At 41.0% G+C, this 23,773-nt stretch overlaps 1 protein-coding gene across 6 annotated transcripts in view; it reads left to right on the plus strand.

Moving 5' to 3' along the window:
- Positions 1 to 18,735, plus strand: part of FRMPD4 (FERM and PDZ domain containing 4) — a 582,613-nt gene extending 563,878 nt beyond the window's left edge. For 3 of the 6 annotated variants that reach the window (XM_057301098.2, XM_057301097.2, XM_034950556.4), the window contains 6 exons: positions 1,067 to 1,156; positions 1,716 to 1,898; positions 4,645 to 4,783; positions 10,331 to 11,395; positions 11,762 to 13,051; positions 14,738 to 18,735. In XM_057301098.2, coding sequence (XP_057157081.1) covers positions 1,067 to 1,156; positions 1,716 to 1,898; positions 4,645 to 4,783; positions 10,331 to 11,395; positions 11,762 to 13,051; positions 14,738 to 14,742 — 2,772 coding nt within the window. In that variant the 3' untranslated portion in view covers positions 14,743 to 18,735. The remainder of the gene's footprint in view (positions 1 to 1,066; positions 1,157 to 1,715; positions 1,899 to 4,644; positions 4,784 to 10,330; positions 11,396 to 11,761; positions 13,052 to 14,737) is intronic. The other 3 variants (XM_034950552.4, XM_034950551.4, XM_034950550.4) reach the window with 1 other exon arrangement.
- Positions 18,736 to 23,773: the final 5,038 nt, after the last annotated feature.

Genomic DNA, 23,773 nt, shown 5'->3' on the forward strand with positions numbered 1-23,773 from the left:
GGATAACTGCTATAAGATCAATCAACCTATCCATTTATCCATCACTGTCCTTTAAAGGTTGTTTTTCTAGCCAAGAGTGAATAGTTTGCTTTCAAAACAATTTGCAAATGCTTTGCATTTTTGAAAGAAGTAGGATGGATAAATGGTGCTAAGTAACAATTACATAAAGAGCAGTGCCTTTATGTATAGTTAACAAATAAGTTGGCAAGCCATCTACAAGTGAAAATAGAATTTTATGGTCATTGCCACTTAATGGTGGTCTACACCTTGTTGGAAAATTTCAACCTTAATAAACATCCCTGGCACATTCAGTCTGAAACATGGACCTTTTTTTTTTTTAAATCAAATACTCTTTTTAGTGATATGGGATTCTACATTTTTAAGTCTTTGTAAAGATAACTTTTATCTGGATAAAATTTCATTTATAAATCACTTGTGAAACTCAACAGATTTTCCAAGTTGAATTAATAAAACAGAGCCTTATATAGCAAGTTCAAACATTTCCACAATGATTGGATCTCAGAAAGTTCATTTCCCCCGAAAACTTGCAAGGACTGGAAGAAACTTGAGAGGGGAAGTGTAAAGGGCCTGTTTAGAAGGCTTTGCCTAGATTGCAGGTGCGTATTCAAAATGATTCCCACAAAGTCTGCATTCAGGTGAGTCTCTTGTGCAATGGGAATATAGGTAGACACCTCACCTTTGTCCCTAATTGCAAGTAGAAGGCCCGCTCACCTCTTGAAATCTCCCAGTGAGCAGATGTTCAATGGAACATTTTATGGTCTTGTTCTCACTTGCTGAGTGCCCTGGCCCAGCATATCTATACCCATGAGTGCCCCATACATTGACCCCCTAATAAATAAGATTTGAATCTTGATTTTATGTTCCAGTCCTTCATCAGGAAACCAAATATGTAGCAATTTTATTCCTAATGAATAGTCTTTGTCACATCTCAACTTTTCAGCCGTAAAATCATCCTTCTATCTTACACTTGTTTTCTGCTAGTCTCCAGCTGAAATGGAGTCATACCCAATAGAGTTAACACCTGAGGTTTCTTTTCTCTCCTCAGCTCTCTGCACTACAAGCCAAGGTCCATTATCTCAAGTTCCTCAGTGACCTACGATTGTATGGGGGCCGTGTGTTCAAGGCAACATTAGTGGTAATTTCTTTTTTTTTTTTTTTTTCTTTTTGCTTTCTCTTGGAAGCCACAGCAGCTCATTCCGCCTCTGATGACAAAAGCTAATCAGCTGTGAATCTTCTCCAGCCTTCATTTCTAACCAACTTCACAACAGTCTGAAAATATCAGAAGAAATGTTAAACTAGATAACACCACTGCAGAATGCCCTAGAAAAAGAAATGTGAAGAACCGAGAGAATCAAAGGATTCTAACAATGGCCTTCTTTTAAATCATTGAGGCAGAAGTTGCTTTCACAGTAAAAAAAAGGAAAACCAAAAAGAAAAAAACAAACCTCATTTCTAAAAGCATCTTATGATTATGAACATACTGTGCTATAACATTTACTTTCTAATTACTCATGATTTATCAGAGCCTCAATTCAGTCATGTATCTGGTTCTTCTAATTGGATGATTTAGTACAGTATGACCCAGAAACACTTTCTAAAGAAAATATAATCTTATAAAAATAGGATCATAGGTTCAAGTTGGCATGGCATTTCAGAGGTTCAGTATTTTTATGTTGTCAACTTCTCTTTCTCAGCAGGCAGAAAAGCGCTCGGAAGTGACTCTCCTGGTTGGGCCCCGGTATGGCATAAGCCATGTCATCAACACCAAAACCAATCTGGTGGCTCTTTTAGCCGACTTTAGCCACGTCAACAGGATCGAAATGTTTTCCGAGGAGGAGAGCTTGGTGCGGGTAGAACTCCACGTGCTAGATGTGAAGGCAAGTTTTTCAGGTGTTGACACATGGCCTTGCTGTCAACAGCTAATTTCTGATAACACTGCAGATGTTTACAAGGCAGGCAAAAGTCAATGTGTGCAGAGCATCACAGATGCAAAGTGGTGCAGAAAATAATCCACCAACTCAGGCCTGAGGGCTCCAGTCCTCACTAAATCGCTTTGTGATTGGGAACAGGTCGCTATACTTCTCTGGGCTCAATTTTTTTATTCATACGTGAGAAAGCAAGCTACATAATTTCTAGGTCCCTTCTGACTTTAGAATATGTGATTTCTAGGTATAGAGTAGGGGAAACTTTTCTGAACTAACTTTCTAGAATATATGACTCAAATCAAGAGGGAGATTTTTCCCAACTTTCTTTAGAATTCTCACTCCCTTTGCTTACGTTAGGTCCATATGTGTTTATTCTTTTGGAAAAGCTGATGTTTTAGTTCATCTGTCTTCTCATATGGTAGCAATTGGTACTGACTGAACATCTGGCTCCTATGAATGTCATGGCCATTCCATTTAAAACAAAAATCTGGCCAGGTGTGGAGGTTGATGCCTGTAATCTCAGCACTTTGGGAGGCTGAGGCGGGCGGATCACGAGGTCAAGAGTTCAAGACCAGGCTGACCAACATGGTGAAACCCCATCTCTACTAAAAATACAAAAATTAGCTGGGCGTGGTGGCGTGCACCTGTAATCCCAGCTACTCAGGAGGCTGAGGCAGGAGAATTGCTTGAACCCAGAGGTGGAGGTTCCAGTGAGCCGAGATCGTGCCATTGAACTTCAGCCTGGGTAACAGAGCGAGACTCCATCTCAAAAAAAAAAAAAAAAAATCTGAGATGGTCCACAAAGGGCAAAACTCTACTCCCAAAAGAGAATAGGAAATAGTCCAGGTTCCTGGTCTCCACCTTCTTTTCCCAGTAGAGATGAGTTATTGGATTTTGGCAATGGCAGTATTTCTACTGTTTCTATGAAGAAAAGGTACAGGAACAAATGGAGATAGTGACTCCACAAAGGAGACAACACCAGCCTGGAGGGTGCTCTGAAAATAGCCAGGGAGGACCCAGCCCTACCTGCATCCCCACTAGGGTGCTGGTGTGGGAGGAGTGGATTAACAGCCATTGAGAATGTGGCAAAGCGTTTCTACAGAGCACATCAGAATACACTAGAGAGCTCTGCAGTGGGAACAGATGATCACGAAAGAGAGAATGTGGAGCTCAGACATGCTGGCTGTGACCTGTAGGACTTCATGGGCTGGATCCAGAGGGTTTTCTTGGCAAGCTGAAAGTGTGAGGATAGACTTGGAATGCTAATCCTACTCCATGAGCAAAGAGGCTGAGAGAAATAGCCCCATCACAGAGAAAGGTGGATGAAAGGGTGAACTGGAGGCAGTTATTACAGATCCGATGACAGAGATAATCTGTCCTAAACAGAAATGAGTGCCGTGCCCGGCCGATGGCGTCCTGCCTATATAAAATAATGATGCGGTGGCTTGGAGGCTGAGGGGAGACCTCAACTGAAGTGGAAGGAAAGGCAGTTCAACAAGTAGTACAGCGGCTTTGGCAGGGAAGTTAAATTCTACCAGCTGGGGGCGCTGAATCCGCCCAGTGTCCTATACCTAGGAGTGAAAGCAAGAGGCCTGCTGTCTTGCTGTCTTTGTGCCTCTCTTCATATCTGCTTTTTCTTGCTTCCTTATTTCTCTCTCACTCACTTTTTCTCTTTCAACAAAAACACAACCTTCCTAACTCAGTGAGAAAAATTGCTTCATCCAACACTTTTTTTTCCCTATAAGCTCCAAATCTATGTCCAATTGTATAATAACCTTATTGTTTCAAGAGAGTTTTAGTGAGGCCTTTTCTCAACTCCCATCTGTTTTACCCTCCTGTAAATTTACGATTTCATCTAGAAGCAACTTTTTACTGGATCTCTGGCACTTTTCATTCAGTCTTAGCAGTAATTTCCACTTGAATTTTACCTCTCTTTAACACTAATTTACACCGTGAACCCAAAACTTAATCTTCCTGTAATTTTCAGATTGTGAGTTCACTGCTGGTAACTGAGGTAACTGGTAACTTAACTAGTTAATGTTAATTTACCAGTTTAACATGTTTAATTGTCTTTAAATGTTAAAAATGTTAATTATTTGGGAAGAAGACAATCTCATTTTTTTTCATTTCAATATGACTGGGGGTCCAGGTGCGGTGGCTCACACCAGCAATCCCAGCACTTTGGGAGGCTGAGGTGGGCGGATCATTTGAGATCAGGAGTTGGAGAACAGCCTGGCCAACATGGTGAAGCCCCGTCTCTACTGAAAATACAAAAATTAGCCTGGCGCGGTGGTGCGTGCCTGTGATCCCAACTATTCCGGAGGCTGAGGCATAAGAATCACTTAAACCCAGGAGGTGGAGGTTGCAGTGAGCCAAGTTCACACCACTGCACTCCAGCCTCGGCGACAGAGCGAGACCCTGTCTCAAATACAGATAGACAGATAGATAGATAGACAGACATATATATATATATGACTTGGAAGAGATTCAAAATGTCCAGGCTTTTTAGAGGGTGTGTCCTGAATGTTTTTCAGTAAGGCACTTTGTGTTATCCTTGGCTTTTTCTCCTGCTTTGGGTTTCTCCCATGAAATGTTTGTTCAATAACTTCTTTTTCCATAAGCATAAATGCAGCTGTTGACACTCCAGGGATGTTATTAAGAATGGATGGCTTTAACCAAAGTGTTCTCTTTTGTGTAGCCTATCACGCTTCTGATGGAATCCTCAGATGCCATGAACCTGGCCTGCTTGACGGCTGGATACTACCGGCTGCTTGTTGATTCCAGGAGGTCGATATTTAACATGGCCAACAAGAAAAACACAGCGACCCAGGAAACAGGTATTCTCTTCCCGAACTCATCAAGCACTGACCTCCCTGCAAACACCCCACCTGACAACAATAATAAGGATGTTTTCTGAAAAGTTAAGGCCGGGCGCGGTGGCTCACGCCTGTAATCCTGGCACTTTGGGAGGTCAAGGCAGGCGGATCACGAGGTCAGGCTTTCGAGACCAGCCTGACCAACATGGTGAAACACCATCTCTACTAAAAATACAAAAATTAGCTGGGCATAGTGGCACGCACCTGTAATCTCAGCTATTCGGGAGGCTGAGGCAGGAGAATCACTTGAACCTGGGAGGCAGAGGTTGCAGTGAGCCGAGGTCGCACCACTGCACTCCAGTCTGGGTGACAGAGTGAGACTCTGTCTCAAAATAAATAAATTAATTAAAATTAAAATTAAAAAAAGTTAAAATTGTACCCACAAAAAAATCAAATGTCCAAATTCAATGCCAAAAGCCTTCAGATACCTGTGATGTGGGCTAATTGTTAAAAAGAAAAATGCTGATTTCTCACCACATTTGACACATCACTCAGAAGTGTCAGGGTGCTTGCTCCAACCTTGATTTTATTATCATGAAAGTCTCTATGGCTGGGTTTTCATGGCCTTACTCTTACAGAGGTCAGGGCCAGAGGACTAATGATGGAATGCCCGAACACGAGTTGTGAGCCCCTGCTTTAGGGCTGGTCTCTCCTGATGGTGTCCTAGGCCCGGGTGTCTGGGAGCCTCCTCCCTGTAGTCAGACTTATGCCCAGGATTCTGGGAACTTTACAAACAGGAAGACGTGGTTATTGCCTAGCACTCGGACTTGGGAACACTAGAAGAAAATTCTTCCACATTGGCAGCCATCTTGGATCCATAATAGGAGCACCAAGATGGCAAAGACATCAAATAATTCAGTTCACCTACTTGACAGAAAAAAAGATCCCCACAATGAGGACAGGGAAGGCTGCAAATGTTAAATTGATTATTCCTTTGACAGTAGGTGGTTTTCATTGGTTTTAGAACATTTTTTCTTCAGTTACTTAAGCATTTTACTCCATCTACAGTGGATGCTTAGTAAATGTCACTGATGGACAGATGCCACCATTCTAGGCACAGCCACTGACCCGTTAAAAAAAAGTATAATCAGAGTTTCCATAATTGGGGTTTCTTTTAAAAGAAAGGGGAATTCTTAAAAACAAATTTTACTGTTGCTTCTCTTTTTTTCTCCCTTCCCCCCAACCCTGCCCTCCGCCCCAGTCCCCGGCATTTATCAGAGAAAATGAGGGGAGAAAAAAAGGGAAGGAAGTTCTGTCACTGTTAAATTGAGCATAAACATCAATCTTTATTCCATAAATATACTGCAATATGTAGACACATTTAAACACGCATACAGACTCACACACAGTTTATGATGATGGCCAGGTGAATGGAAGCAGCTCAGTCATAGAAAAAGGGAAGCTAGAAACAAGGAGCAATGGATAAAGCATGTTAGAAGGCAACACCTGGACTTTCAAGTCAAATAAATCTGAGATTTAATCCAGTCCCATCTTGAGGTATCTGATTTTTTTTAATTTCTCTGAGCTTGAGTTTCTTCATTTGTAAAATGGGATTTAAAAACTAGCTTGCAAGGGTTAGAAAAATAATCTAGGTACATCATCTAAAATGATGCTCAGCATTTCTATTAATAATTAGCAGTGGAAAAAAAAAAACAGAGGCAGAAAGAACCCAGAATGAAAGAGATAGAAGCCAGATGCAGTGGTTCACGCCTATAATCCCAGTGCTTTGGGAGGCTGAGGCAGGAGGATCACTTGAGCACAGGAGTTTGAGATCAGACTGGGCAACACAGGGAGACATCGTCTCTACAAAAAATATAAAAATTAGCCAGGTGTGGTGGCACGCACCTATAGTCCTAGCTACACGGGAGGCTGAGTGAGGTGGGAGGAAACCTTGAGCCTAGGAGGTCAACGCGGCTGTGAGCTATGACTACGCCACTACACTCTGGCCTAGGTGACAGAGCAAAACCCTGTCTCAAAAATAAATAAATAAATAAATTAGAAAGTGATAGAAACACAGAAAGGAGAGAAAGACAGAACATGAGGCAAAGAAAGCTCCTGAGAGACACAAATGTTTAAAAATAAATATAGAAAAAGAAAGAACAAAAAAGGAGGTGATAGGCGTGCACTGGGTTTGGCAGTAAACATTTTTATGACCACATGTTTTCATTGAGCTAGGAGATTTAGAGCAATTTAATGCTGACCTTAGAAATTCCAAAGAAGGCTGGGCATGGTGGCTCATGCCTGTAGTCTCAGCACTTGGGGAGTCCGAGGCGGGTGGATCACTTGAATCCAGGAGCTTGAGACCAGCCTGAGCAACAAAGTGAGACACTGTATCCACGAGAAAAATTTAAAAACTAGCCAGGTGTGGTGGCATACACCTGTGGTCCCAGCTACTTTGGACATTGAGGTGGGAGGATCATGCAAGCCCGGGAGGTCAAGGCTTTAGTGAGCCAAGCACACTATTGCACTCCAGCCTCCAGGCTGGCTGACAAAGCAAGATCCTGTGTCTAAAAGAAAAAAAAAAAAGAAAAGTAAAGAAATTCCAAAGAGCAGTTCAGCAATTTGACACAATTGTTTCCCACTGGAAAACCAATTTTTGGCTTTTTATTTTCAAATTTTAAAGTTTATCTTGAAAATAAATCCTTTCCTCATAGACTGTAAAGATTGTAGAGGTGTATGAAGAAAACCAAACCTACTATTCTAAACATGATTACAGTAATAAGGGTCTCCACTCTGTCCAATTCATAGTGACCCACAACATAAGGTTTAATAGAACTTAAAGAGGCAAAAACATAGTTACAAAAAGTATTATTACTGTGGGGAAAGAATGGGACTTCAGCCTCACCATCATTTCTCCTGGTTTCAAATACCTATCCCCACTCTCAAAGATACAGGGCAGGAGGTAGGTGGAGAGAGAGAGAGAGAGAGAGAGAGAGAGAGAGAGAGAGAGAGAGAGAGAAGCGAGGATAACGGAGAGAGAGCACACTCCAAAAAGAAACTGATAGACCTAGGTTGAGCAGCAGTCTGGGCTCAGCATACTCTAAGGGCTGAAAGTACTCTCTTCTCTTCAGAAACGCCCAAAAGATCTGAGAGCCAAGAAATACAGAGTGGAAGTCCCATCAGGCCAGTTCTTCCCCAGTCCATTCTCTCCTTCCACTCTGTAGGAGACTGGGCCACAGAATAGATCCCAGCCCCCAAACCACATTCTTCCATGTCTCCAAAATTATTCCAGGAAGCCAAATCAGTAGACCCTTCTGGAAGGAAGCCAGATTGAACACATATTTTCTTCTCACCTCAAATTGATCCCAGATCTTAGTCAAGATATCTAATAAGAAACAGCCCCCATTTCTTCTTCTCTATCTTGAAAATTAGCCTTCAAGCACTTTCAAAATCCCTGGCCCCACATATGTATGCATCTCTGGGCTTTAGGAGGGTCTCAGTAAGTATCCATCAACTTGCTTTGAGCCTGCTGACCTATTCAGTTTTCTTGTTCATCTAAATCAGAGTTGGCTAAACTATGGTCAATGGGCCAAATCATGTTCTTGCAAATAAAGTTTTATTGGAACTCAACCACACACATTGTTTTACTTTCCTAAGGCTGCTGGAACAAATTCTTACAAACTTGGGAGCTTTAAACAACATAAGTTTATCCTCCCACAGTTTTGGAGGCCACAAGTTCAAAACCAGAATGTTGATAGAGCCATGCTCCCTTCAAAGGCTTTAGGGGGGGATTTCTCATTACCGCCTCCTGCTTCTGGTGGCCGCCAGCATTCCTTGTGGCTGCTTAACTCCAGTGTCTGCCTCTGTCTTCACATGGCCTTCCCCTCTTCTCTATGTGGCCCAAATCTCTCTATGCCATTGAATTTAGGGCCCATGAAGATAATTAAGATAATCTCATCTCAAGATCCTTAACGTTGCAAGACACTTTTTCTAAATAAGGTCACATTCACAGAGTGGACATATCTTTTGGGGGCCACCATTCAACTCATACACCCGTCTGTTTATGTAGCATCTATGGCTACTTTCATATTAAAACAGCTAAGTTGAGTAGTTGCTCAATTGAATGGTTGGCCCACAAAACCAAAATATTTACTATCTAGACCTCCCTTTACAGAAAATGTTTGCCAAGCCCTAAACCCGCGTTACAATGCAACTTCGCTGAACTACTCTTCCTCCTGCAACAATCCACACTCACACACACACTTCCCCCCACACGCACACCCAGTCATAATCCAAATTGTTGTTAATAAAATAATGCTGAACCCCCACAAGGTTTATTTATTGTATGGTAAGATGCAAATATGGCCAGTGTATAATTCAATGTCTTCAAAATTATATCTCTTATTGTTCATGAAAATACATGAATTTATTAAAATGACCCTGAACACTGTTCAGCATTAAGTCCATTGCATGATTTGCGGGGAGCAAAAATCTCTTAGGTAAAACTGCACTTTTTTCCCATATGTCTTGCACATCTGATGTCAGTTATCCAAACTTGTGCTGGGGGCAGTTTGAGGGAACAGATGGGAGAATAGTATGGCCCTAAAATTTTCTGGAAATGTTGCCTCTGGAATCTACAAGGCAATATCAACAGAATGACCCAGTTCTCTGTCTTGTTAAATATCAGAGCAAATCTCGACATCAAAATTCCAGATTGAAAGATGCTTGAAGAGCAAACAAAATAATAGTATTTAAATTGGGGTTTTGTAATTTTAATCCATGAGGAACATGAAACAAATTTTCAGGAGTTCCTATGATACAAACAAAAATTGAAATTAATCTAAATATTAATTATGCTTAGAAATTACAGAGAAAAGTACGTTACCTGTGACCATGCCACCTTATGCATTTTATACACACACACACATATACACATGGGCATGCATGCTGACATTTATACATGAATATTTTAACATCCACTAGGATATCAAAAGACTGAAGATAGTAGTTTTGTACTATCATTACAACATTTATCTTAATTTCCTAAAAAATATGGTAAAACTCTGACGATCCTTGACCGTCTCTGAATTCAATGAGGAAAACACTCAATATCTTCCTCCATGAAGTAGGGAATATTAAATCTCACCTTACAAGGAAAAGAACAATTGATGTTCTGGAATAACGGCCTATTGAAATCTCACCTTTAAGGGTAAAAGACATGTTGTATATTTACATTTGTAGATATGAATGAAGCCTTTTAATAATAGAACCGAGGGTCAGATGGAATTAAGCTATACTTCCCTACCCCCAGATGGTATTACATTTTATCAAATAGCAATTACAGTTTATGCAGTATCAATTTTGTTAAGGTCGGTTCTCCTAACCCAAGGAATTCATACACCTGAAGCCTAAATCAATAAGTACTATATTTGGGTAGTTGAAACACTGTATTTACATAAGTGATGCTACAAGCCATTAAGTTAAAAAACAGAGACGAGCCTCCCACCCCCGCCCCACCCAAAACCAGACAGTACAGTAATGTGTCTTTGCGTGATTCTTTCTCTTTAGGACCTGAAAACAAGGGGAAGCATAACCTCCTTGGCCCAGATTGGAACTGTATACCCCAAATGACCACCTTTATTGGCGAAGGGGAACAAGAAGCCCAGATAACATACATAGATTCAAAGCAGAAGACGGTGGAGATCACAGACAGCACCATGTGTCCAAAAGAGCACCGGCACTTGTACATAGACAATGCCTATAGTTCAGATGGACTTAACCAGCAGCTGAGCCAGCCCGGGGAGGCCCCCTGTGAGGCAGACTACAGAAGTCTAGCTCAGCGGTCCCTATTGACCCTCTCAGGACCAGAAACTCTGAAGAAAGCACAGGAATCTCCGAGAGGAGCTAAAGTGTCCTTTATTTTTGGAGACTTCGCCTTGGATGATGGTATTAGTCCCCCAACCCTCGGCTATGAAACGCTACTAGATGAGGGTCCTGAAATGCTGGAGAAGCAGAGAAATCTCTACATTGGCAGTGCCAATGACATGAAGGGCCTGGATCTCACTCCAGAGGCAGAGGGCATCCAGTTTGTGGAAAATTCTGTTTATGCAAACATAGGCGATGTGAAGAGCTTCCAGGCCGCGGAGGGGATCGAGGAACCCCTCTTGCATGACATCTGTTATGCAGAAAACACTGATGACGCGGAGGATGAGGACGAGGTGAGCTGCGAGGAGGACCTCGTGGTGGGGGAGATGAACCAGCCGGCCATCCTCAACCTGTCTGGGTCAAGTGATGACATCATTGACCTCACATCCCTGCCCCCTCCAGAAGGTGATGACAATGAGGATGACTTCCTGTTGCGTTCCTTGAACATGGCCATTGCCGCACCCCCACCTGGCTTTAGAGACAGTTCAGATGAAGAGGACTCTCAGAGCCAGGCAGCTTCCTTCCCCGAGGACAAGGAGAAAGGCAGCAGCCTGCAAAATGATGAGATCCCCGTGTCCCTCATTGACACTGTGCCCACCAGCGCCGAAGGCAAGTGTGAGAAGGGACTGGATAATGCCGTCGTCTCCACGCTGGGAGCTCTAGAGGCTCTATCCGTGTCAGAAGAACAGCAGACCAGTGACAATTCAGGTTCTTTCACAATTGTTACATTCATTCACTGATAACCATATCATTCCATCCTTCCAAGCCATTTGCCCCTGGAGTCCTGTTACGTGGTGTTCTCCATTTCACACATGTCCCACTTCATAAATGTGCTGAAACTGCCATCATGGGTTTTTTTGTGTGTATGTGATTTCCTTTGTTATTTTTTTTTAAAACATAAGGCACATCTCCCCCCACCCCCATTTCTGGAAAAACTGCAATAAACTCAGAGTCCTTACTGAAAAGGGAAAAACTTGGTATTTTGTTTTAGTAATAATGAGTCCCATTTTCTTACATGTCTCCAAGTGCCTCTGATGCATCCATTAATCAGTTCTTGTTTTTTACGGCATGCAGGTGTAGCCATCTTGCGGGCTTATAGTCCTGAGTCTTCGTCAGACTCGGGCAATGAAACTAACTCTTCTGAAATGACTGAGAGTTCTGAACTGGCCACAGCACAAAAACAGTCAGAAAACCTCTCCCGTATGTTCTTGGCCACTCACGAAGGCTACCACCCCCTTGCAGAAGAGCAGACCGAGTTCCCGGCCTCCAAGACCCCCGCTGGGGGCTTGCCTCCAAAGTCCTCGCACGCCCTGGCTGCTAGGCCAGCAACCGACCTCCCACCCAAAGTTGTGCCTTCCAAGCAGTTACTTCACTCAGACCACATGGAGATGGAGCCTGAAACTATGGAGACTAAGTCGGTCACTGACTATTTTAGCAAACTGCACATGGGGTCGGTGGCATACTCCTGCACTAGCAAAAGGAAAAGCAAGCTGGCCGATGGTGAGGGGAAGGCACCCCCTAATGGGAACACAACAGGAAAAAAACAGCAGGGGACCAAAACGGCAGAGATGGAGGAGGAGGCCAGTGGTAAATTTGGTACTGTGTCTTCACGGGACAGTCAACACCTGAGCACTTTTAATCTGGAGAGAACTGCCTTTCGCAAGGACAGTCAAAGATGGTATGTGGCCACTGAAGGTGGGATGGCTGAAAAAAGTGGATTAGAAGCAGCAACAGGGAAAACCTTTCCAAGAGCTTCTGGTCTTGGGGCAAGGGAGGCCGAAGGGAAGGAAGAAGGAGCTCCTGATGGAGAAACCAGTGATGGCTCAGGACTTGGTCAAGGGGACCGCTTCTTAACTGACGTGACCTGTGCATCTTCAGCCAAAGACTTAGATAACCCAGAGGACGCTGACTCGTCCACCTGCGACCATCCTTCCAAGCTTCCTGAGGCTGATGAGAGTGTGGCCCGCCTTTGTGACTACCACTTGGCCAAGCGGATGTCATCGCTGCAAAGCGAGGGCCATTTTTCTCTGCAGAGCTCCCAAGGCTCTTCAGTGGATGCAGGCTGTGGCACAGGCAGCAGTGGCAGTGCCTGTGCCACACCCGTGGAGTCGCCGCTCTGCCCCTCCCTGGGGAAGCACTTGATTCCTGACGCTTCTGGGAAAGGCGTGAATTACATTCCTTCAGAGGAGAGAGCCCCTGGGCTTCCCAACCACGGAGCCACCTTTAAGGAACTGCACCCACAGACAGAAGGGATGTGTCCACGGATGACAGTGCCTGCTCTGCACACAGCCATTAACACCGAACCCCTGTTTGGCACATTGAGAGATGGATGCCATCGGCTCCCCAAGATTAAGGAAACCACAGGTACAGCAATGATGGATTTAGCACTTTGTATGACATGCCAAGAGCATGTAAACCATATTTACAATAAACTTAAAAACGTAATGTCTGGAAGAAAAGTAAAAGGTAGAATTTTAAAAGGCCACAGAACTGTAAAGTACCAATCATTGATCCCCTGGTGTTTAATAAATACTAAAGATTATAAAGGTGAAAATGGCATTTGCTCTTTATAATCTTACTCTGTGCTTGCTTTCAGAATTTGATGGGGCAATATGTTTTTCCTAAATTCTAAATGCAGATGTTTAGCAATGCCCAGTGTGACTTTTAGTTATATGATAGTATTGCTCAGAGTCACATAACAGTTTGATTTTCTTCCCAAGACATCTGAGTTCTAATTCTGCCATTTCATTATTGAGGGACAAGGAAGGATAAGAGAGCAGGGTATCAGGGAGATTGGAGGGGTTTGGAGAGATCATTTGCCTTTCGGCAATCTTACTGATTCCTCCCTACTCTGTAAGACTGCTCTATATGGATGTTCTGAAGTGTCTTGCATACCCCAGTGTCAGGAAGATTTTGAGGCTATTCCTGATGAGCTGCTTTATTTTCCCCAAAATAATAAAGTGTAAACACACGTAGAAAAAAGAACACATCCACCTTCTGTATCCCACCTTCACCACTCCACCACTCAATGGCAGGCATTCCCCTCACTGATCCACTTGGCTGGCCATCACATGGCAAAAGCAGATACTCTTTCATACTTTCATCTTTCAAATTATGTCATCAATTGTGTCTTTTTCATACAGGTCAATAGAAGTTAGTGAAATCTTATATTGGTCATTTTCTATTCCTGTTCTTTTAAGATTTTCTACTTTCTCAAAACCCACCACTGGCTTTACCTCCTTTGGAAAAGCTGTCTGTGAATATCACCTAACTCATCACCCAACTGCATCTTTACCTCTAAACTAAGTCACACTGTTTAATCCTTCATGATTTATAAAGAACTTTCACCTGAGTTACCTCTTGCTTCTCACAAAAATTCTGTGAGATGGGGATTATTTGCTTCACATGACAGCTTTTCTTAAAGGAAAAAAAAAAATGTTGAACAACTGGCCCAGTGTTTCAACTTCAGACTTTTACCAGGCAAACCTCATGCTGATTTCTTAAAAAGATTCACTTATTTAATTTGCATTAATTAAGTTAGGCCACTTCTTTAAAAGAAAGAAAGGAAAGAAAGGAAAGGAAAGGAAAGAAAGAAAAAGAAAGAAAGGAGAAAGAAAGGAGGAAGAAAGAAAGAAAAGAAAAGAAAAGTAACAATGCCAGATTTAACCTAATTCCCTTGAAATGAAACTTAATATCTCCAATATATTTGAATAATCTATACACAGTTGTTTTCTGTGTCTAAGCTTTGATGGGTAGATATTGGGAGCAAGGCAATTCATGAAATCCCTGAAAATGTTTGGGATTTCTAGACAATTCCAAATGAATCAGCAGTTCCAGAAATAACAGATTCCAGTATTTTCTTGATATTCATTAAAATGGAAATTTGTTATGAGATATCAAGAGGCAGTCTTTGGAAAGCAGGGTGACCTTAGCATCGGCAGCCCTTCCAGACTACATCCTTGAGAAATGACAGACATCATGTAGAGATGTAGTAAAAATGGCCTCCCAGGAGATGCTTAATGATTCTCTCTGTTTTTCTACTACCCCTAGTGTAGCTTTGACAGAGCCTGGGAAGGAGAGACGAGGAGGCATGCCTTCAGCTTGGTCTCAACATCCTGAAGCTGATCCCATCCTGCTACCATCAAACATTCACTCGGAATCAAAGGTGCCAATTCCAAATCAAGACCCTAATGATTTCTCCCAAGCAAATCAGGCATACGGAGAGGCTGTGAGCTGGCGGCCACCGGATCTGAGAGGGGGGAGCCTCAGGACACCTCCCGGCCAGAAGGCTCTGAGACATAGCAGCAGTATCCTCTCCGGATCTGTCGATTTGGAGACCTTCCGAGAGAGAGCCAAGGGTGCAGTCAGCTTAAAGTGTCCAGGCATCACAGAAGCACAGGAGGCCAGTTCTGAAAGGCGAGCAGAACTCCCCCTGGGGAGGAAGCTCACCAAAAGTTTTTCCCAAAGCTCAGTGCACTTGAGCTCTGAGGGGAGGTTTCACAAAAGGTCCCCAGTGGCTCATAAAGACTCAAAGCTGTATAGGACATTACCCTTGCGGAAGCTGGAGGGCAGCAATTGGAGATGCCGGGGACCCTTCAGCTATTGCTTCCTGAACCGAGGGCAGGATGAAGATGGTGAGGAAGAAGAGGAGAGGGGAGAGGCCACCGTCCAGGTCTCTTGCCTCTATAGACCACAGATGACTCAAGCCATGCCAGAACCAAGCAGCCCATGCCTGGCTGTGGCGATTCAGAAGCAACGAGGGGAGCTATCCAGAGGGTCAGTGCTGAAGGTCTGGGCAGAAGACCTGCGAGACCCAGATGACTTGGACTTCAGCAACCTGGCTTTTCATGCCCGGATTGCAAGAATAAATGCCCTAAAGGAGAGCACATATGCAATGCCTGATGGGTTCCTTGCAGCCCAAAATGATGCCAATGAGCTGCTCTGTCTCGTCAGGGCAACCAAGGAGAAGAGAGAGGAGTCACGCCCTGAAGCGTACGACCTTACACTTTCTCAGTACAAGCAACTGTTATCCATTGAGTCCAGACAGTTGGGAAGTGCCTGTAGGAAAATGGCGATGGCTGAGAAAAGCCCGGAGGAGATGCTCCTAGCTATGACTTCCAGCTTTCAAGTGCTCTGTTGCCTAACAGAAGCTTGCATGCGATTAGTTAAAGTCGTGAACTCAGAAACACAGCGGCAGGAAATTGTAGGGAAGATCGATGAAGTGGTCATAAATTACATTTGTCTACTGAAAGCTGCCGAAGCAGCCACTGGAAAGAACCCTGGGGACCCTAATGTTGGACTCTCGGCGCGACACTCAACCACCATGGCCGCTCTCGTAAGCACACTGACACGTTCTCTCAAGAGGCTTTTAAACAAATAAATATGGAAGTCACGTCATAATCTACCTTTGCAAAGCCATACATGAACTTTTATTTACTTTGTGTGTATGATGAACAGATGTCTCCTTTCTTCTCTCTGTATATTTTGTTATTTTATATAAAATAGGAGATAAAAGTCACATTGATGAAATGTTGAAATGTACTAATCAGATGTATTCTGTTTATATTATACATATATATACACGTAAAAGAAATATCCAAGAAAGTGATGACATTTGGCTATTTTTCATATAGTTAAAACTCCAGGTATATGATGTGAAATTTTAAATTCTACCATGTTAGAGCAAAACAATGAATCCTATCCCCTTTCTTTCCAAGTAGCTACTTGGAAACCATATAATTCATATTTAGAAGTAAAACACAAAACAAAAAAGAGAGAGAAAAGAAAAGAAATCACAATGTATATAAAACAGTACTTATGTTTTAAAATTATGATTTTTAAGCATTGGAAATAGCAAAAAGACATTTAAAATTCAAGAAGCTATTATGAATTACTAGAGAATATATCTGTAATAAATTAATTTTTTGCTCATAGTATTTGGTTACTGGATGCTTTCTTCCAAGAATCCCACATATTTAATTTGGGTTTTTGCTATTGGGGCTACAAATTGGTGGGGATGGATTCTACTGTGTCAGCACAAATGCTCTTCACAGTGTTTCTAGCATTTAAAAAACTTCCCAGGGAGAAGAACAGAGGGGATGATGGGCAGTTTCCTAGGTAACACCTAGAGTTATAGAATATCTCATTACATAAAATGTATGGAATTAATAATACCAAAATTAATTATTTGATGGAAAGATCTGCTTTGACTAAATGTCAAAAATCTGCAAACCAAAGACATTATCTTCCCCTCATCCCAACTCAACTACAAAACTTAAAATTCCCTTTAGAGTGATAGGACATTTAGTAAAGTATTTGCAAACTTAAAAAAAGGAACATTTAATGATCATCAAAATTAAGTACAGATTCAGTAATGTAGACCAGACCACACACCAGCACCTGTGAGTCTCATCTCAGATCACAGCTCTCAGCATAGGGCTTCATGCATCACCGCCTCTACAGAGGCTAAGGCTGCCAATCAAATTTGGAATTATAGCGTAGTACTGGGACAAAATCTCAAATCTTGGATGTTCCAGAAAATCAGGGAGAGATGGCTACTGTAATCATGGGAGCCATGAGTAAATAGTTAAGTATTTATTAAATAAATACTTAATCTGGATTGGCTGATAAAAATATGAAATCTGAAAAAAAAAAAAAGAAAGAAATGGAAGTGGTATATTTGACCAGTTCAAGTGAAACCAATGGAATGCAAAGAACTTTCCAGGACTGTCACATCTCTAAAAGTACCCTGCAGTCATAAAATAAAATCGATATGTATATATGTATTTCCTGGCTCATTCAGTGCTCAAGTTACATGCACTCCTACTTAGACAGGTGGCTCCTTAAGAACGTGATGGGAGTACACCAGGTGCAAATATTTCTACTTTTGTAGCCTGCTGAGAAGGAGGCATAACACAGTCCACAATTGCAATCTCTCTCTAGTCAGCCATTCCACAGGGACTCAACAACAAAAGCCACACGTGGTTATGGATGGCAGCAAAGGAAAGGAGTTTAGGTGTGTGTTATTATAAATAATGTTTAACTAAATAATAAAACATTATTTCATTACAATTATAATTATAAATATTGGTGTTTTGATATTGAGAGATATTAGTGGTGTTTACTGTGGAAAATCTTAGTAAATATCATTCTGTGTACTAAAATCCTAACCTATTAATAGGATGTGTGCCCTATGTCAGACAGTGTGCTAAGCATATTAACTATATTATCTCATTTAATCATCACAACAATCTGCTGGTTTGGACACTATTCTCTCTGGAGGCAATATGGATGAGTTGTTACGGATATGGGGTTTGGGGTCAGAAACATCTTGATTAAAATTTTGACTCTGCCATTTTCTAGCCCTTTTATGTTGGGAAAGCTACTTTTTCTAGTCTCAATTTCCTCATAATAAAATGAAAATCAATTATAAGATCGATTTCCATAGGGTTGTCATGAGTTTTGAGTAAAAATGTGTATGTAAAGTTCTTACCACAATACCTGGCAGAGAGTAAGTATTCAATTAATGTTAGCTATTATTATCATCATAATCATTGTGTTAAATATATTGCCCAAGATAATATGTGGGGGAATGTTTGTTTTATATGCATATTGTATCCTGACTGTGTGCAGAACACATTATGTGTATTGCATATATGTAAAAGAAGTGTACAAGGAAGTGACCATCCTTGTTCAAGTTACGTATCTAGTTAGAACAACTTCCCAGTCCATTGGAGTTCTTTGAGAAGCCTCAGGGAAGTAGCTCTGGGTCCTTCTAATCAACCTCCCATTACTGCGCCAGTAAGTTTCTGTTTCTTATAAATAAACTCTTTGCTATTCAGAAAACCTCAAGGGGCCCCCACATTCACTAAGCATGGGGTTCCTAACTGGGGTCCAGGTCCATAGAGTGTAGGAAGAACATATTAGAACAATACTTGTGCTTATTTTTATCTAGCTTTTTTATGTTTGTGTATGTTTTATAATGGCATAATAGTACAATGGTACATGTACATAATTTTAAATAAATAAATGAATGAATGAATAAATAAGCATATGCCTGGTGCATGCATGTGACAATATTGTCGCAGGTAGGGTTGCATTCACTGAAATCTGGAGAGCACTGAACTGGAGAATAAACCTTCCTTATACTCACGGTTCTTTACGTTTAGTCCCCAGTCTACTTTGCCAAGTTTATCTCCTACCATTTTTATTAATCTTTTATCACAAATCTTTCAAACAAAAGTAGACACAATCGTATGAATTCATGTGGACTCATTACCTACCGATTCATGTCTAATCTTATTTTCTGTATTTCTACCCACCTCCTCTCCCACTGTATGATTTAGAAGCAAGTCCCAGACATCATAGTGCTTAGCCCATGAATATTTCAGTAAGAATATCCTGTGAGAACTTTTAAACATAACCACAATGACGTTTTTGCATTTTAAAAATTGGGAATTCCTTAATATTATCAAATAAACATTACAGAAATAAATGATGGAGAAAGTAATAATCCCCTTAAACCCAACTTCCAAAGATAACCATTGTCCACAATTTAGGGGCTCTTCATTCCATCCTTTACTGTATTATATAGTAAAGTTATTTGTATTTTATTTGTTTATGAGCTTTGCTTCTGGCTCAGAGAGTTGTTCTGACCACAGTTGCCCTTGTACCTAAGTGTCAGTCCCAGCATATTTCACATAAGTGAATTCGTCAGAAGGGATATGATTGATGTGGAAGGACAGAGTACTCAGATCAACAACCACACAGCATTAGCTTCAAGAAAAAAAAATCAAAAAATGAATGCAATTGCCGAGACATTAAAATTAACACAGATCCCACTAACCTTAAGCTCAGCAGAAATTAGTCTAATCACAAACGAAATTATTTTCCAGAAAAGCCTGAAATCCCTAGCTATAGCAATACTACAATGGCTCAATTCCTTTTACTATAAATTTTATCTTTCATTATGATTTCTCTTAGGAAAGAAAATCTTCATTTGTTTATGTTCTGCTTTCATATAGTTCTAAATGCCAGTAATTAATTCTCTGAATGTTACTTCTGAGTGACCCAGGACAGTGTTCTAATTTATCCTGCCTGGATTATCCTTGATTTGGCAGTGGGGGCGGGGCTGTTTTTCCTTTTGACTGGTTATCACCCTTCAAAATTGTGCAGTTTTTGAAATGGAAAACAAATCACCTATGTTCAGGTAATTCCTTATCTTTTCCAAACATTTAGAAACCTTCATGGGGATCAAAATACATTAATATTGCCAGGCACAGTGGCATGTGCCTGTAATCCCAGCTACTTGGGAGGCAACACAGAAAGACTTCATTTCAAAAAAAAGAAAAAAAAAAGACTAAAAACAGAAGGAAAAAGTTGCATCAATATTACATTGTCTGTAACCTGATTTTGTCTTTGCTTTGAAAGTGGTCAATTTTGATTTGTGTAGATAGCGATGTGTGTGTGTGTGTGTGTGTGTGTGTGTGCGCGCGCGCGCGCGTGCCAATGAGTCTGTAAGACTAGCTATCAGTTTGGTTTTATAGATTTCAGTACTAGCTCCCCCTCTAGCAATGCAAAAACTATGAAAAATAAATTTGTATGTAACATCCCAAATCTTCTTTTAAAGTCAGGTTGCAGCAATAGCTTTTCAGCTTTGACAGATCAAAGATTAAGAACCTTGCCTTTTGAACTGAATTTTTATTCATAACAATTTGAATATCATTAAATTGGATACTTTTTATTTATTCCACCTATACCCTGGCCACCCATCTCACTTTTTAATTCCAAAGCCTATACATAGAAAATCCACAGAAGAACAATCTGTATCTCTATCAAATATTTGTTGCTACACAAAATAATGGAATGGCTTAAATCCTACATCACTGAAAGAAATAGATAATCAAATATCCAAAGTAACTTACTGCACCATTCAACTTCAAATTAACCAGCTGCCTTCCGTGAAACTGTCTATATTTATCAATGCATCTTAATTTTCTATTACACATTAATTTCAAAGCACTGGGTTTTGGGGTTTTTGTTTGTTTGAGGTTTTTATTTTTTCATTCTTTGTGTTAATTCACATTTTCTACTCTAAAGTCTGGACCAAAATTCTGTGCCATTTGTGGCATCATCATTCACCACTATAGGCAGAATTCACTTTGGTAGTGGATGTATGTGGGATTGGTGGAATTTAGCTTTCTTGGTAACCTCCAGCCATGTAATATTCCTGCTGTTTTCATTTTGATTAGTTCCCATTTCCTAACTTGCTTTTTCATTAATGATTCATGATTTCTTCCTGCCTCCCACTTAAAGGAAGATGGATCCATTTTTTCACTCATTCATTCACCAGCTATTATTAACTTCCTAATCTAGGCAGACATCGTCCTAAGTGCTACAGGTGGGTACGATGATGAATATGACTGACATTGTCCCTGCCAAAGATGGAGCGCCTATTCTAGAATTGGCCAACCTTTTTCATTCCTCAAGAAAGCAGAGGTTCAGAGTGAGTTAGCATTACAGGCCGCCTTCCTTTGCATGGTAGTGCAGGACTGGGAAAGTGACCATGCAAGCTGAAACTCGGCAAAGCAATCAATAATCAATGAGAAAAATTATACCTGTTCCATGACCTACAACAATTTTTGTCAAAACTTACATACTCTCTTATTGTCAGTTATTAATGTATAGGGACATGAAAAAGTACAGTAAAATTGATATTTATTTAGTACACAGTAATTTAAACTATTAGAAACCTTGAGAATTAAACTGGATCTTTTTTGTAAAAATTTATCAAGAGGAGTTTGAACAGTGCTTGCCTTCTTTTATTCATCATATAGCTTAATGATATAGATAAGCATTCTTCTTCTATGCCTTTGGCAAATTGTCAAAGCTTCCAATACTTTATCATTTGTGTTTTTATTATTGTGAAATATCTCCAATAGTTCCTTTCATGTGAAGTGTTTTTTTTCCAGTGTCACTTTCTCTGAGACAGCTTCATCCTTTTCCTCATAACTTCTCCCCTTATTTATGTTGATGCATGTACCTTCACTGCATCTCTCTGGTGGCACATCTACAGTCTCAAATGAGGGCAATGTCATTCCCACTGTCAGCTACTTCTTTGATGATTCCATTGATGTCTTATTTTAATTTCACTTCTAGTGTTATCACTTGTTTCTTTGTTGCACTTTCATCTTTGTTGACCAGTTCTATCAATGCTCCAATTTTATTAAATGTTACATGGCCTTATCACATGGGGGAAAACAAAAGAAGGCAGCACATCTACTTGCTTTCTGCTGTGTGTGCATGAGCTGAATAACAGACCAATCAGTGGCAGACTTGGAAAGAAGTAATGCGATTGGTTGCTGACCATCATGCACACCTTTTATTTGTGTAGTGATTTTTGGATTGAGCAGCTAATGGCAAACTTTGTGCTTTATGCAATTCAGTTAACATATCATGGTAACTGAAATTTAAGCTATGTTGTTGGGGACTGGTAGATTAGCAAAACCATGGTAACTGAAATGTATGCATATCAGGACCATGAATAATGAGGACTAAATGTGTAGCATTCAGCACTGTTCAATAGAACTCTCTGTGATGATGGAAAGTGTCTAAATCCGTGATACTCAATATGATAACAAATAGTCATATGTGGCTGCTGAGTATTCCCAATGTGGCCAGTATGACTAAGGAATCAAATTTTAAACTTTATATAATTTAATTAATTGAATTTAAACATTCACATGTAGCTATTGTCTACCACATTGTACAGTGCAGTTCTAGCGGGCAAGCAGATAAAAAAGAGTGAAAAATAAACAGAATAATGAGAGATCGCAATAAGTTCTGGGAGGGAACATTATAGGCTTCTGAGGAAGAAATCACATATAAGTCAGGGATTTGCCTACAATTTGGATAAAGGAACTAACTCTGATCAGTCAGTACACATGACACTCATTTCATATAGACCCTGCTGAAGAAATTTAAATGATATATGCAATAGAGACAGTTGCAGATAAAGACTTTCCTTCATTAGACCATGAGCTTGACTTAGCCAAAACCATTTTTTTGGCCCCAAGTCCTAGGTGGAAAGACAACTGAGCATCTCCTTAAAAATTAAAACATACACACACATACATAGACTCAAATACACTCACTTGTTCTTAGCCTTTGCATGTCTTACATGATGATATGTGATTTGCGTGGATAGTTCTTCCCCAAGATTTGAAAATCTGCTGTAAAATGTTGGCTACACATTAGTTTGTGAATTGTTGACAAAGGCATTGGAGAGTGTGAAGTGTGGTGGCAAATACTGACCTAACAGCCAACATAGTGGTTGTTCCCTAAAACACGTCCTTCCCAACACAGTCTGAGCTCACACCAGCACTCAGCTCAGAGCCTAAGCTTTCCTCTGCTTTTTCTCCCATCTTTCTACCTATTCTTGGTCCCAATTTCCTTCTTGGTTGGGTTTCAAGGCTGTTCCCAAGTCCACTCAGATGTGGCCCAACATGTTCTGCAGCCTAAAATATAAATACTGTATAGGGTAGAAAGGAATAAAGGAAGAGGTGAGGCTCAGTTTTATGAAAGCCAATTTAAATTTAGTATTCAATATTCTTTATTTCTTCCCTCTGTCTTCTTTCCCCTCTTTGTCTTCCCTGACACTCCCCCCCACCCCACCTCTCTGTATTAGTTTCCTGTTGCTGCATGACAAATTAACACAAATGTAGTGACTTACAACAACAAGCATTTATTATCTCATAGTTTCCGTGGGTCAGAAGTCTGGGCATAGCCTAACTGGCTCAGAAAGGTTGCAGTCAAGGTTTCAGCTGGGCTGCATTCTCATCTGAAGGCTTGGCTGGGTGCAATTCTGCTTCCAAGCTCATTCAGATTGTTGGAGTAACCCATTTTCTTGAGGGTGTATGACTGAAGTCCTGGCGTTTTACCAGCTGGAGACTAGAGGCCACCCTCAGGTCATGGAAGCTGCTCACAATTCCTTGCCACAAGGGCACCTTTAACAGGGCTGCTTATGTTATCAAGCCTATGAGGAGAATCCATTACCTCAGGGAGGGCCCAGTCCCTCCTTTAAGGATT

This window comes from Pan paniscus, chromosome X (genome assembly GCF_029289425.2).
Source record: "Pan paniscus chromosome X, NHGRI_mPanPan1-v2.0_pri, whole genome shotgun sequence".
In the NCBI taxonomy this organism is placed as follows: Eukaryota; Metazoa; Chordata; class Mammalia; order Primates; family Hominidae; genus Pan; species Pan paniscus.